The sequence below is a fragment of the Ananas comosus genome, linkage group 1 (genome assembly GCF_001540865.1).
Source record: "Ananas comosus cultivar F153 linkage group 1, ASM154086v1, whole genome shotgun sequence".
Taxonomy (NCBI): Eukaryota; Viridiplantae; Streptophyta; class Magnoliopsida; order Poales; family Bromeliaceae; genus Ananas; species Ananas comosus.
In genome coordinates this window covers 12,674,458-12,689,487 of record NC_033621.1, presented here as the reverse complement: position 1 = coordinate 12,689,487, position 15,030 = coordinate 12,674,458, and the positions used below count along the sequence as shown (strand labels likewise).

The window sequence follows — 15,030 nt, the reverse complement described above, 5'->3', positions numbered from 1 at the left end:
TAACTTACATTTGAACCATTCCAACTTTTTCTTTTTTTTATTTTTATTTTATTTTATTTTGTTTTTTGGGGTACCTTTATTCTCCAGGTTATTGTACTTTGCACAAGCAAACACAGCTTGTTTTCTCCATCCCTTGTTACCAAAGTGATAAGATGGTTTCTTTATACTTTTTTTTTATTTACCTTTTTTTTTTAGTTTTCTATCTTTATTTTTCACATTTATGGGAGGTAAATATAATGGCTTGTAGTGGTTAAAAATAAATATATCTGTATAAAAAACAAGCATTTTATTTTAGTCATGATAAAGCGCTTGAATCCAATTACGGCGAACAAAATTAAAAATTAAAAATTAAAAATTCAGTGTATAAAAAATTAAAAACTAAAATACCAAAATTAGAATATTTTAAATATTACGTCGTACCACACCAAAAGCTTCTCCAAGGTTTTTTTTTTCCTAATAAACGCGCTCATCACGCTGCATCATCATGCTTTAAAATTCGTGCGTGTAGGGAACGGCTCTACATCAATAAATCAGTGCAGAGGACTCACACGGAGAGGATCTCATTCCCCGACCCTTTTATTAATCCTTCAAATAAAAAATTAAAAAAATAAAAAAAAACGTGTGAAAAACTAAAAAGAAATTTTTTAAAAAAAAAAGAAAAAAGAAAAGAAAAAAAAAGAGCTTAACCACTCCTACTAGGGTTTGGCCACTAATCACACAAAATTGGAGACCTATGCTTTTTTTTTTTCTTTTTTTTTTTTAAAAAAAACAATATTGAAGATTCACTTTACCACATTTAATACATCCATCACCCAATCCCCCACCGTATATTTTATTTTATTTTTTCATATCAAATTAAATACGTACCTTTTTTAGCCTCTTTAGCCTCCCCCACCAAATATATATAATACGCTCCCACCGACTCCTCCCTCTCCCCTCAAACACTATCAGAGGGACCCGAACCCACATTTCTCGATTCCAGAGGGACCAAACTGCAAAATTTCCCTCATCTCCGCACACAGCTGTTCTTGGTCTCTTTTTATTCGCATCCTCTGCGAACTGGGTAAGCTCCGATTTTTTTCACAATTTTTTTTCGCAATTTTTTGTGCTTAATCTCTCGCAAAATTTCCGCGAATCGCTCGAGCATTGTTCCCTCCACTGGGTCAATTTTGGTTGTGGATTTTTCCCCCCCAGTTTTAGCTCGATTTTATAATTTTTTGACCTGTTCTTATTTGACCCCTTCTTTGCGTATTTGGTATAAATTATAAACCCTGTTTGGACTCCATCTTTGACACGAATGTCAAACAATGTCTACTTATCTGATTAATTAATTGAACAATTAATTAGTTTTATGTTGTTAGTATAAATATATATATATATATATATATATATATATATATATATATATGTGTGTGTGTGTGTGTGGATGCTCACATGATCATGGGTTTGTGTGGTGTTGTTTGTTGATGGATGGTTCAGATGAGGCTTGCCATTTGTGTGCTGCCGGCGATCATCAGTTTGACATGAAAGGGCAGACTGCCTTCTCTCCTGCTTCTGTGGAAGCCCGCCATCGCCTGCCTGGAACTGCGTAATCCTCTTCTTAATTTTTTTTTTATTTTTTTAATTTTTATTTTATTTTTATATCTATCTCTCTCTCTCTCTATATATATGTGTGTGTATGTGTGTGATAGTTCAGAAGCTAGAGTTTACATGATGTTTTATTGGTGGGTTTTATGTTTCTCTCTCTCTATTTATATCTGAGAAGAGATTTTACGGTGGATTATTAGTTTGTGCTCTTGTTTTGGTCTATGTGATTACCAATTGTGGCTACTTTTTAAATTTTTTCTGATTTTTTCTCTTTTTTGTGGTTTTTGTGTGTGAGATTGAGTGAATTATCTCTTTAGATTTACTGGAATTTTGGATTCTCCTTTTCTTTTTTGGTTCTGCAATATATGTCCTGCTTTTCTTTCTTAGATTGTTCCAATTTTCATTGAATTTGTTACTTTTTTTTTTTTTTTTAAAGAATCGAGAGCTTGATCTCCTACACCTGACCCACGAGCTCCCCTAATCGGAATCGAAACCAAAATTTCGCCCTTCACTTCTCCACGGGTGTTTCCGTTAACACAGCTAATTTTGATATTGACAGATGGATTCATTGAGCCTGCTAAATCGATCAAATTCAGTGAATTATCACTGTAACTTCATAAACTGCATTAATCCTGCGTTTATGACCGTAATTTGGATGATCAGAAGATGTTTTTTTTTTCGTGGTTGTTTCTTGTTTTTGGAAAGCGACAAGAGGCTACAATTGAAATGCTGGAGCAGTTTGGTATGGTTGGGATGTAGCAGTTGTCTTCCCTTTCCATTATTTTTTTTTTTCCGTGTTTGGTGCTTTAGATTTGGAAGTCAAGATTTTGACTCCTTGTGATTGTGCCAGAAGCTGTTAATCAGAAGTGGGTTAGTTTGATCGCATTGAATAAGTATTCTTCCTTTTCAGACTAGTCAAATATGTCGTGGGCTAATCTATCTTTTCCTCTAAAACTTGTTTACCAAGTATTTGATCTCAATACAACTTGAAATTGTGCACTTACCTTCTTGCTATAATCTTGAATTTTTTATTAACTGCTTTTTGTATAATCTCGTCTGTTGCCGATATATTAGAACTATTCCTATAGATTACTTAGTCTCTGCTTCTTGTGATCGCTTATTTGAACGAGCGTCCTACTTTGAATGTTTACTATATAATGTAATTCGATCCCTTATTCAGGAGAATGACATTAAGAAGTATTTGCCCAGTGCCGAGGTTCAGATATTGAAGATATTCTCCTGGTATTAAGAATAATTGTCTAAGAAACCATCTGCTTTTGTTGCGGGTTGTGTCATTGGATTATGGTCGACATCAACATTTTGAACATGAGACTCATTCACTTAGCTGGAGAACTTAGACCAAATGCTTGGTAGAGAAGTATTATATAAAGTAGATGAATTAAATGGAGAGGATTTTTTTTTTTTTTGTCTATTGTACGTGTCAAATTCAAAAGTTTAGGGTCTAGCTAGGGGAGAGTGATTTTGTGGACAATTGCACCTGAGAATGATTAGGCTAAATAGCGTAAAACAGGTCGGGTTGCGAAGCTGTTATTGGAAACTACGAGAATAGAGATTTGGTGCTTTATACTAAGATACTTATTTGTTTTATGGTCTTACTTCACATAGGTTTACTTGATTCTTTGATTAGTTACTCTCTCTGAATGACTAAACTAAAATCATGAGCTTTTACCTGATTCAGCGATGACACGACGAAAAGAAGGGCCCCGAGAAGCACGGTTTTGAAGGAAGTCGAGAAGATCAACGTTCTTATTTCGGAAAAAAGTTCAAGCTGCAAATTCCGCTCCTTAAAGCTTGTTCTGTTCACTATCATATGTGGCACCTTCTTAACGTTCATATATTCTCCATCAGCCTATAATGAGCATCAAATGCATTCCGGTTCTCGGTACGCCTATACCTTCTTCTTTTTTTTTTTCACATGTGTTGTAACTTCTTTCTGAAACCTTAAATATCGTTAATGAGTGATTATTATAATGCAGGTTTGTAGATGTCGGGTGGCTATGGGATCGGGCCATTTCTGACCCTCGATATGTATCGAAATTGGAAGTTCAATGGGATCATGTATCCAAAACCCTCCAAAATATACACATCAAGGAAGGAAATCTCAAAATCGCATTGCTAAACTTCAACAGCACCGAGATCGACAGTTGGCACGATATACAACCACAAGCTGAACTTTCGGTGGTACGGCTCGAGCACGCAAAGGGAAGCGTTACTTGGGAAAGTCTATATCCGGAATGGATTGATGAGGAGGAAGAGACCGAAATACCCGTTTGCCCGTCCCTTCCCGATCCCGAGGTCCCCGTAGGGAGGCAATACGATCTTGTAGCCGTTAAGCTTCCGTGTAACAGATTGGATGGCTGGTCAAGAGATGTCGCGAGGCTTCATCTGCAGCTCTCTGCAGCGAAGCTGGCAGTGGGCTCGTCAAAAGGGAATGCGGAGGTGCATGTCCTTTTTGTGACAGACTGTTTTCCCATACCGAATCTATTTGCATGCAAGCACATAGTTCAAAGGGAAGGAAATGCTTGGTTGTACAAACCTGATTTGAGGACGTTGCGGGAGAAGATCCGGCTGCCTGTTGGGTCTTGTGAACTCGCCATTCCACTCAAAGCAAAAGGTCAGTTGTTAGATTTTAATTTTGTACCTCAAACAGCATAGAAACTATGTTGAAAGATAGGACGGGAGCAATCCTATTTATCGCGAGTAATGAAACTTTATGTCTTAGGGGCTATAGTGCTTTCTTTGTTGGAAATGTCCATGCCCGTAGCAGAAGTCGCAAATATGGCCAGAGTACAAGTCGCAAATCATGATTAAGATGTTCATAGGCTTTCATGATCAGAATTTTAAACAAATATGTTTATTTTGTTAATATTTTGATCTTTTCTTTCCTAGATTATTTCACATTTTAAGTCTTCCTGAGAGCTTGAAGATTCACTAGTAATTTTTTTTAAAATTTTTGGTTACTTATGCAGCAAGGTTGTACTCGGTGGACAGAAAGCGAGAAGCGTATGCAACAATTCTTCACTCAGCTCACGTGTATGTGTGCGGTGCAATCGCGGCCGCCCAGAGTATCCGGCAGGCGGGGTCCACACGGGACCTCGTGATTCTCGTTGATCAGTCGATTAGCGGCCACCACCGGCACGGCCTCGAGGCTGCCGGCTGGAAAGTGCGGACCATTGAAAGGATCCGAAATCCTAAAGCCGAGCGTGATGCCTACAACGAGTGGAACTATAGCAAGTTCCGGCTCTGGCAGCTCACTGATTACGACAAGATAATATTCATTGACGCCGACCTCCTCATATTAAGGAACATCGATTTCCTCTTTGCAATGCCTGAGATCACTGCCACCGGAAATAATGCGACTCTCTTCAACTCGGGGGTTATGGTCATCGAACCCTCGAATTGCACATTCAACTTGTTGATGGATCATATTAACGAAATTAAGTCGTACAACGGCGGAGATCAAGGTTATTTGAATGAGATTTTTACGTGGTGGCACCGAATTCCAAAACACATGAACTTCTTAAAGCACTTCTGGGAGGGAGACGAGGAGAGTGTGAAGGACAAGAAAACTTGGCTATTTGGGGCCGACCCACCGGTTCTTTACGTACTTCATTATTTAGGGCTAAAGCCGTGGCTGTGCTTTCGCGACTACGATTGCAATTGGAATGTGGAGCAGTTAAGGCAGTTTGCGAGCGACATAGCGCATGCCCGTTGGTGGAGGGTGCACGATCGGATGCCCGAGGGGTTGCAGGAATTTTGCCTCCTGAAGTCGAAGCAGAAAGCGGGGTTGGAGTGGGACCGGCAGCAGGCGGAGAAGGCGAACTACACCGACGGGCACTGGAAGAAGAAGAATATAACCGATCCAAGACTAAACATATGCTTTGAGAAGTTTTGCTTTTGGGAGAGCATGCTGTGGCACTGGGGGGAGGCAAATTGGACCGACAATAGCGCCGCGCCAAAGACGCCGACTGCTAGTCTACCTAGCTCATGAATGTAACTACTTTCTCTTTCTTCTATCTCTCTCTCTCTATAGTTTTATAGATAGTTCGATAGTCGCGGTAAATACAAAATTGAAATCTCATACTTCTCTAATACATATACTGCGTCGAGTATCGTTGGATTCAGCAGTCTCATTGTATCGACGGCGGACAAATTTTGGCTAATAAATTCCTCAGCATTCCAATGTTGGTACATAAGATTTTTCTGCCGGGTTTCCAGTAAACCCCTGCTCTGTCAATCTTGTGGAATCATGTTGATACTATTTGAACAGTTGTTGTGTCCCCTACTGGTTCTCATGATTTCATGAGACAAATAACAAAGCTGAGTTCCTGTGATTCTTTTGCTTGTTTTTAGCTTACGGATTAAATGCTATGCTGATTTAGTCACTCAGAGAAAGGAAACTGAATACTTATAATCTTATTATTCTCATACAAGGATCATAGAGAAAGAGAAATGCTTCCTCCTTTTATCTAATCTTAAGTAGGAATCCATTGATCCCCCTGAATGAAGTTGTCCACCGAGTACACCGCGACGTGCTCGGCTGGAACTTGGCTGCTCCACGGCACCCTCCCGCCGACCTGCCCGCCCGGCCCCGTGCTTTGGTACTCGCCGTAGTACAGCGTCTTCAGCGCGAAATCCCCGTTGAACGGTAACCACCCCTCCGGTCGTATGATTTCCGGCAGATAACAGTTCAGAAACACGGTCCTCGAATACTCCTTCCACGGTCGCCCGAGGTAAACTCGGTGCACCGACGGATTCTTTCGGTACAGTGCGAGGTAGTCGTCGCTGCCGTTGGCCACGCAATGGTCAAAGACGAAGCCCGTCGACTGGGCCGGGTCGGTGCGGCCGTGGGCCGTGAGGGTGTTGGACTCGCCGTGCTCGGGGTTGACCTGGCGCGGGAGGACAATGATGAGGCAGTTGCTGAAGACAGCAGCAGAATTGCCGAAGATGAAGTCGACGGTGCCGGAGATGCGGCAGTTAGTGTAGAACTGACGGAGGCCGTGAGCATAGAGGGTGTCCTGGTGGCCGAGGAACTCGACGCTGTCGATGACGGAGAGGTCGCTGTCGGACCGGAAGGCGACCGCCTGGTGCTTGTCGGGGCCGGCGGTGTTGGCGATCGTCAGGTCGCGGGCCATGAATCCGTCGCCGAGCACGGCTGTGGGCCAAAGATAGTGAGAAACAAATGAAAAACCAAAAAAAAAGCCCAAGTTAGAGCCCAATTGGTTTGCACAAATGAGAAGCTACAACTCAGCTGGATTATAACATTCAAAACCAAACCAATCCAATTAGTTTGAATTGAAGTTTCAAAATTTCAACATGATTTGAATAGGGAGTTTGGATATTTAGGGCGAGAACAAAACATTAACAACATGCAAATTTAATCATGAGCCAAAAAAAAAAAAAAAAAAAAAAAGTAAAAAAGAATATTTAAAATCCAACAAAAGTTAACCCATTCCAACTCACCTTTCTATTAAGTGAGATTTAATTCGGATTTTTTATTTTATTTTGACTAAGGCATTCAAGCTCTAAAACTTCAACTAAAATTTGTTAAATTATTATAAAAAGTTTTACAGTCCAATTAAGTAAACTGATGTGGTAATAACTTAGATGCCGCATCAACCACACAAATGTATCTAGCGAAATAAGTTAGGTTATACGCCTTAATTATAATAAATTATAATTATAATAAATTAAAGTTTGAATATTTTTTTTATCTTTAAAATTCGAGAAGCTTCATGTGGGACCCACGTGTTTGACCCTTGTCGTACCTTTTTTGCGGTGCATGTGCATGAAAGGAAATTTTGGAGACCAACATTACGTTACAAACCATGTGAGCGTATTATTATTGCTTGGACCAGTTGTACCACATAGTACGACAAAAAGGTCAAATCGACACGTCATCACTAAATAGCACATCCTCTCCTTAAAAACAGTTTGATAAATCACCCAATTCACTTTGTATCTGTTCCCCGATGTATCGTTTGGTTCGAGTATAAGCAAGAACTAACTATTACAGAAATAGGTATAAATATAAAAATAAAAAAAATAGCGTTTGGATGAAAATTGAATTGTTTCCCGGGATAAAAAAAAATATTAGGTAGTTTTATATAAAAAATAGAGGTGTTGATGAAAATAACCGAGAACTACTATTCTCAGTTAAAAAATTAACGTTTGGGTATAAAGAGAGATAAGGGCTTATCCCTATCCCTATCCCCTAACCAAAAAACATTTCATTCTACTATAAAAGTTTAACTATAATAAAATAAAATGAAGATAAAAACGTACAGAACTAAGTAAACTATGTATCATTTTATTTTAATTTAATTTGAATCAATTAACCATACTTTGACTTTAAATAATGAAGATGTGGTTTACTTTTTCAGATTTAGTTAGTACAAATTTATTAAAGTAACCAATCAACTAACTAAAAAAACTTTTTATTTCTTCTCAGATTCAATATCCATCTTCAAAACTTTGCACTTCAGTAGTTATCACTCATATTCGCTAACACCTGAAGCTCGGACAAGAATCACGGAGCTATGGACTTTTACAAAGAGATTCAAATACTTCAGCTTTGGATGGAATTCGAAATTTTCTAAATATGCTATAGTCTTGAATCGCTTAGCTACTTGGGAACTCACAAGTAAAAAGCTTTTTTTTTTTATCTTCTATTGATGAATTTTGTCGGTCTGTATTTATTGATTAATTAAATAAAATCGCTCAGGGCGTGTTTTCCCTCAAAAAAAAAAAACAATCAACTTAAATTTTAAAGTCAAAATACTATTGATTGATTTAAATCAAATAAATTAAAAGATTAGATCGTAAAATTAAATTTTTTTAAGAAAATGAATAACCGACTCAAAATAGTTTAAAGTTTAGATAAGTTATGTATATGTTTACCTAAAATAAATTTTTGTTCGATGCACCGTCGCGATATTGATTTCAAATTTAAGCCCACATGGTTACAGTTTGATCCTAAAATTTCTGAATTTAATGAATACTCTTATCAAGTTGATTTTAAAGTTCATTTTTCAAAAAAATAAAAATATTGTGATAAAATTGGATTATATTATGTTTGAATTTTCAAACTTAACCCTTCCACGCGGTGGACAAAGTAGGTCCAAGCAATAATTTCACCAAAATTATTGCAACACATAATTGAGTCCAACAAAAATGAACACGTGGCAAGTGCTAATAGGAGAAAATAATTACTCTGCGTAACGCTATACTTATCCAATGTCCGTATCTCCAACAAGTATTTATGTCACAACACATTAATTCTAAATAGGTGAAAATATTCACCATTTTCACCACCTCTTCAATTTATTAATTTTTTCCTTTCACGGCATTTATAATTTATAAACAACATCATTTATTCCCATTAGTACAAATTTTTTATAATATTATTTTTAAATATTATTATTTAAACTATTATTATTTTTAAGATCAGAAATTCAAACTTCAGTAATATATTTTGAAGGAAAAACTTCAAAAACCCTCCCTGCGGTTTTGTAGTTTCTCACTTTGCCCCCCTGTGGTTTAAACTGTATCAATTTGCCCTCTTGTGATTTCTTTTTTCTCTTTTTCTTATCAATTTTATTATTTTTTTTTCTTAAATCAGTGATAAAGTTAAAATTAAAGGGTACTAAAATGAATATTTGATAAATCTAAATGGGTATCTGAAGTTTTTTGTATATAATTTAATGAAATATTAATGAAAAAACTACCGAAAAGATAAAAACAAAACCACAGAAGGGCAAATTGATACACTTTAAGGGCCCGTTTGTTTTGGTGTAAGTGGAGTGATGGAACTCAAGTTCTATCACTTCTGTTATTTGTTTTGATATAAGTGAAAAATATAATATAACTCAAGTTACGTTAGAGCTCCACTTCACCTACTCTCGACTTTCTCCTCTAAAGTGCCGAACTCGATTTTCACTACACTCAACCTCCTCTAAAATATTTATTAAACAGTAAAACCTAAATTCTACTTCCTTTATAATGGGTTAGAATTAGCTTATTTATAATAAATTAAAATTATCTTTAAATAATAATAAAAAAATTAATTATATAATAGATTAAATTTTATAATGGTAAATTTACTACTATATTTAGGAGATAATGAGATCCACTTACTTACATCAAAACAAACAACGGATCTCAAAAAACTAATTTTACCAGCACCAAGTTACATCAAAACAAACAACAGAAGTGATTGAATTTAACTTTCAGGCGGTATGAGTTACGTCAAAACAAACAACAAAAAAATAATCACACTTCAGAAAAACTCAAACACCACTACACTTGACTTACGTTGAATCTACAAATACGTCAATCCAAACGCCTCCTAAACCACATGGTACTAAAGTGAGAAACAATGAAACCACAGGAGGGTTTTTGAAGTTTTCCCTATTTTAAAATTAGGGGTCGAGGCTGTAAATTTTTATTGGGCACTAAATTTGAATCCGGCCCGAATCTAAGTATCTGATCGAGTCAGAATCCGACAAGCAACAAAGTCGGATTTATCGAATCCCAACAACTAGAAGTGGTTACACGCATACATCAAACAGTATTGGTAGACACGTGGCAGCTTCTTATTTGCTAGTAAAAATGCAAAAAATAAAGTAGCAAATAGATGCCCGCCACGTACCCAATTATATTTGGCAGCTTCTTATTTGTACTTTCTGGTTGGGGTCGAAATTTAAACTTTCTAATTAGGGTTAATTTTATATGCGGTCCTAAAAATATAGTAAATTATAAATATATTTCTATAGCTTCCGTTTAGTTCGGGGTTAAAAAAAAAATAGCTATTTCAGGAATAGGGTTAAGTTCAGGTTAAAGTGGGGTTAAAATTTTTTTGTGTTTGATTTGGGGTTGAAATTAGTCTAGAATAATGAAAAATAGTGTTTGGTTGGAGTAGGTGGGATAAAAAGATAATGATTGATAAAGAATGATAATGATTGGTTGGAGTAGGTGTGATAAGAAAGATAGTGGGTTATTATGAATAGAAAATAGTATTTGGTTGGAGTTTGGTGGGGTTAGGTGGGATTAGCTAACCCGGAATAATTTATTTGAGGTGGGGTTAGTTAACCCCACCTATTTTTTAGGGTGTTTGGAGATAAAATGGGGGTTAGCTAACACCACCCCTTAACCCCCAACCAAACAAGGGCTATAAAGTTCAACTTTTATATATTGTTTCTGTAAAAATTTTAATTTTTCAAATATATTCCTACAGTTTGTTACCGCTAAAATATTATTTATTTTATAAGTAAAATAACTTTTTTATCATCACAAACATATTCTTCCAAAAATCCCAATCATTAATTAAAGAGGTTGTAAAAATATCAATTCATCTTATTAACTAACTAAGATTAAATATATTATTTAAAATTAACTAATTTTGAATAGAAACACATTTAAAAACATCAGAATTTTTGTAGAAATAATATATAAAAATTAAACTTTATATAAATATATTTGTAATTTATTATATTTGTAAGAATTTATATGAAATTAATCTTTTTAATTATTGAACAATTTGTGAAATATAACTGCAGCTGAAAATAAAGGCAGAAGCAGCAGAAACGAAGCTCACCGACGGTGGCGGTGTTGTAGGTCCAGATGCCGGGGGTGCCGACGTTGAGCGATCCCGTAATGACGGTCTTGCCCATCCCGTCCCCGACGAGCACGACCTTCGTCTTCTCGAAGGGCACCCGCACCGTCTCCTCGTACACCCCCTCCTTCGCGTACACCACGAACCGCCCGGCCCCGAAGTCCGGCGCGGCCTGAATTGCCTTCTGAACCGAATCGAACTCGCAACCCCCTTCCTTGCAAACCGTGACATTCGGCTTCAACCCGGTCGGCACCCCTCCTTGGATCGAGTTGACTCGGAATTGGTGAGTTGCGCCAGGCCAGTACCTGTTGAATATAAAAATATAAAAACACACTTCTGGACCGCACTGAAATATAGGATTATTTAGAAATTACTATATATCCCTTTGGGGAAAAAAAAAATCTAATTTTGCTATCTAATATTGTAAATTATTTGATTTAGATGGTCAAAAGTTACTAACTACATTAATTCAATACATTCGTACATCTGTGGACCACAGCTCTATCAATTATTGAAGCATCTCGTACTGAGTATATGAATGCACGGGGTTCATGTAAAAGTATTTTAAAGACACCAAATGAAAGTAAAGTGGTAAAATCATAATTAATTATCTCTGTACAACAACTTTTATTACCAAGAAAATAATAAAAATTAATTAAAACTTAACTTCTGTTCACATGCACGATAAATATTAAATATTCCATTCCATTAAATGATGGATAATGAAAATAAATTTAAAATGTCTTTAAATAAAGAAAATTTAAAGATTAATTCTAACACTATGTTGTCCAAATATTCGAATTTAGTAAGAGATAGTTCGGAATTTATCTTAATACAAAACATGTCACAGTCGGTTTGGACCAAGATCCACTGGGCTAGATAGAAATATATAGAATTTATTTGAAGTATTGATTATTTTCAATTTGCTACTCAACTTTCTAAAATTTTAATTTTATTATTTAATTTTTAAATTTATTTAATTTGAGTCAATTAATGATATTTTAATTTTAAAAGTTAAACAAATTTTTTACTTTAATAAATTTATGATTACAAAAATTCAATAAAGTATACTAGCTAAACTTATAAAAATAATAAACGTCGCGTTCATATTTTGAAGTCAAAATATTTTTGACCGGTTTAAATCAAACAAACTGAAAAATCCGTTAAAAAAAAAAGAATTTAAAATTTCAAAGGTTGGACAGTCCGCTCAAAATGACCGATTGTTTAAGCAAATTCTGTAAAACAATTATTTTTTTTAATTTTAAATAAAAAATAGCCAACAATTCGTTTTATTTAATTTTTTAAAATTAATTTTATCTCAGTTTCCCGCAAACATAATAAATAATAAATATATTTTCATAAAATTTAACTTTATATTATCTTTACAAAAGTTATAATATTTTTAAATATGTTCTTATAATTTATTACCGTTAAAGAATTATTTATATTTTCAATTTTATCATTACAAATATATTCCTCTAAAAATCATAACAGTATAATATAAAACGATTAAAAATATAAAAAAATTAAATAAAATTAAGTACTTAATCTATAATTAATTAAATTTTTCTATCAAATTCAAATTCTAACGACACAGACATATTTAAAAATTAAAATTTTTAAAGAAATAATAAACGAAAGTTAAACTTTATGCTACCGTTTGGTTCGGGATTAAGGAAAAACTAGTTATTTCAGGAATAGAGTTAAGTTTAGGGTTAAGGTGGGATTATAATATTTTCGTATTTGGTTGGGGGTTGGAGTTAGTTCAGGATAGTGAAAAATAGTGTTTGGTTGGAGTAGGTGGGATAAGAAGGATAGTGAATTATTATGAATAGAAAATAGTATTTGGTTGGGATTTGATGAGGTTAGGTGGGGTTAGCTAATCCGAAATAACCCATTTGAGGTGGGATTAGCTAACCCCACTAATATTTTTAGAAGTGTTTGAAAATAAAATGAAGGTTAAGGGATTATTTCACCCCTTAACCCCTAACCAAACGAGGCAGAAATATATTTACTATTCATTATGTATTTGCATAGATCTATGTAAAATTAACTTTTTTTTTTTTTTTCTAAATACGAGTAAAGCTAGAAATGTGAAGCAACTAAAGTTTCGAATTTTGAGAAGACGGGAATGTAAGTACCCGTCGCGCTCGGTCTGGGGCGGGGCCCAGCGGGAGAGGTCGGGGCCGAAGCGGTGGAGGGCGGCGAGCATGGAGGCGGCGTTGCTGGTGAGGGCGGTGAGGTTGTCGGCGAGGAAGGCCATGGCGGCGTCCACCTGCCGGCTGTCGTTCACGTACTTGTAGGCCGACCAGCAGTCGTACTGGTACAGCAGCGCCGCCGACGCCATCGCCCGCGCCGCCGGCAACGACGACGGCGGGAGCGAGACGGAGGAGAGGCGGCGGGAGGAGAGGGAGAGGAGCTCGAGGCAGTTCCGGGCGGCGGAGGAGCGGTTGACGGAGGCGGCGGAGGCGGCGAGGATGTCTTTGGCGGCGGAGACGGCGGCGGGGAGGGCGGCGGCGGCGGCGGAGACGGCGGCGGAGATGATGTCGGGAGCGGTGGAGGAGGAGGAGGAGGAGGAGGAGAGGGAGGAGACGCAGATGGAGGGGAAACGGGTGGCGTTGCATGCGAGGAGGATTTGGAGGGAGGGGGAGGTGGAAGCGGAGGTGGAAGGTGTGGGTGAGGATGGAGGAGATGGTGGTAGGGTTTGGTGGTGATGGTGATGGTGAGAGGAGGAGGAGGAGGAGGAGGAGATGGTGAAGATGTTGGTGAAGAGGAGGAGGAGGAGGAGGGCCATGGATGATGATGATGAAGATGATGATGATGAATAATGGGGGTTGGAGGATGGTGTGTACTATATTTTGGGGTTTGACACTTTTATTTATTAAGGGGAGGAGGTTTATGAGTCCTTCGTTTTTTATAATTTATTTACAGAAAAAATAATAATAATTTAGTTATTTTATTCTCTTCATTAACGTCGTACTCCTCTGAAAATATTTTTAAAATTTTAAGAAATAAAACATAAATTTTTTTAAAATCAGAAAGAAAAAATAAAAAAATAAATATTTATAAAAAAAATTTCTGTGTTTTAGACTATATAATATGATAAAATAAATGTGAGTTTCTTATTTAATTTTATATTGGGCTCTTTTGGATATATATAAAAAATTAAAAAAAAATTTTTAAAAAAAATTGTTGATAGGTTTCATGAGGGATTTGCGCTTGTTTAGGGGGGAGATGTAGTGCGTTTCAAGTGTTACTGTTTGGGAAGTTTGGAGATGGTGAATGAATGCACATATTTAGCTTACCAAAATATGTACCCAACTTTTGGAAAGTTAAAAGAAAAGGAAAAGAATAATTTGGTGAGATTTGTCTCCATTGGACATTCAAAACTATGCATTGGATAGCTTTTAATTCTATTTTGAGATTCGTGTAGAGTGTTATTCTTAACATATATATATAGTATAAATTTGATCATCCTAACTTAAGTTATTGCATTCCAAATATGGCTTTTAATAATTCAATTATAGGCAAGAAAGATTTGATCTATGAATAATTCATATGCACTAGCTTAATATTATATATATATATATATAAAAGAGTAGTATACATATTATTTAATAACAAAAGAATTTACCTGAAGTATTCTTTCTTTCCTTTTGATTACAAAATAATACTATGTGTACACGGTTATCGTTATCATTTTTATTATTTTGAAAAAATTACTTTTTTATTTTAAAAAAATAAATTCAGTTAAAAAATATATAAAGCATAGTCTACATCTATCTATCTATATTTATATATTATTCTTT

The 15,030-nt window shown here is 36.0% G+C and overlaps 2 protein-coding genes across 3 annotated transcripts; one reads left to right on the top strand and one right to left on the bottom strand.

The window, feature by feature from the left end:
• On the top strand, positions 896–5,804 carry LOC109716265 (UDP-glucuronate:xylan alpha-glucuronosyltransferase 1-like). Of its 2 annotated transcripts, none has more exons than XM_020242676.1 (5): positions 896–1,063; positions 1,480–1,588; positions 3,287–3,490; positions 3,585–4,222; positions 4,578–5,804. In XM_020242676.1, the coding sequence occupies exons 2-5, from the start codon at positions 1,524–1,526 to the stop codon at positions 5,597–5,599; spliced, it is 1,929 nt and encodes a 642-aa protein (XP_020098265.1). In that variant the 5' UTR covers positions 896–1,063; positions 1,480–1,523; the 3' UTR covers positions 5,600–5,804. The 2 variants fall into 2 exon arrangements, with proteins under 2 accessions (XP_020098265.1, XP_020097568.1); XM_020241979.1 differs by lacking the exon at positions 896–1,063 and adding an exon at positions 1,070–1,172.
• On the bottom strand, positions 5,986–14,101 carry LOC109717555 (probable pectinesterase/pectinesterase inhibitor 51). Its single transcript, XM_020243734.1, has 3 exons — positions 13,363–14,101; positions 11,204–11,526; positions 5,986–6,763 (listed from the first exon to the last, which is right to left on the bottom strand). The coding sequence occupies exons 1-3, from the start codon at positions 14,013–14,015 to the stop codon at positions 6,084–6,086; spliced, it is 1,656 nt and encodes a 551-aa protein (XP_020099323.1). The 5' UTR covers positions 14,016–14,101; the 3' UTR covers positions 5,986–6,083.

Bases quoted from the DNA above. Each gene is read 5' to 3' on its own strand.
- LOC109716265 (XM_020242676.1), top strand. From the start codon at position 1,524: ATGAAAGGGCAGACTGCCTTCTCTCCTGCTTCTGTGGAAGCCCGCCAT. The intron at 3,491-3,584 runs GTACGCCTATAC...ATTATAATGCAG, and splicing joins CAAATGCATTCCGGTTCTCG to GTTTGTAGATGTCGGGTGGC. The intron at 4,223-4,577 runs GTCAGTTGTTAG...TTACTTATGCAG, and splicing joins CATTCCACTCAAAGCAAAAG to CAAGGTTGTACTCGGTGGAC.
- LOC109717555 (XM_020243734.1), bottom strand. From the start codon at position 14,015: ATGGCCCTCCTCCTCCTCCTCCTCTTCACCAACATCTTCACCATCTCC. The intron at 11,527-13,362 runs GTACTTACATTC...TATATTCAACAG, and splicing joins CCCCAGACCGAGCGCGACGG to GTACTGGCCTGGCGCAACTC. The intron at 6,764-11,203 runs GTGAGCTTCGTT...TTTGGCCCACAG, and splicing joins CTACAACACCGCCACCGTCG to CCGTGCTCGGCGACGGATTC.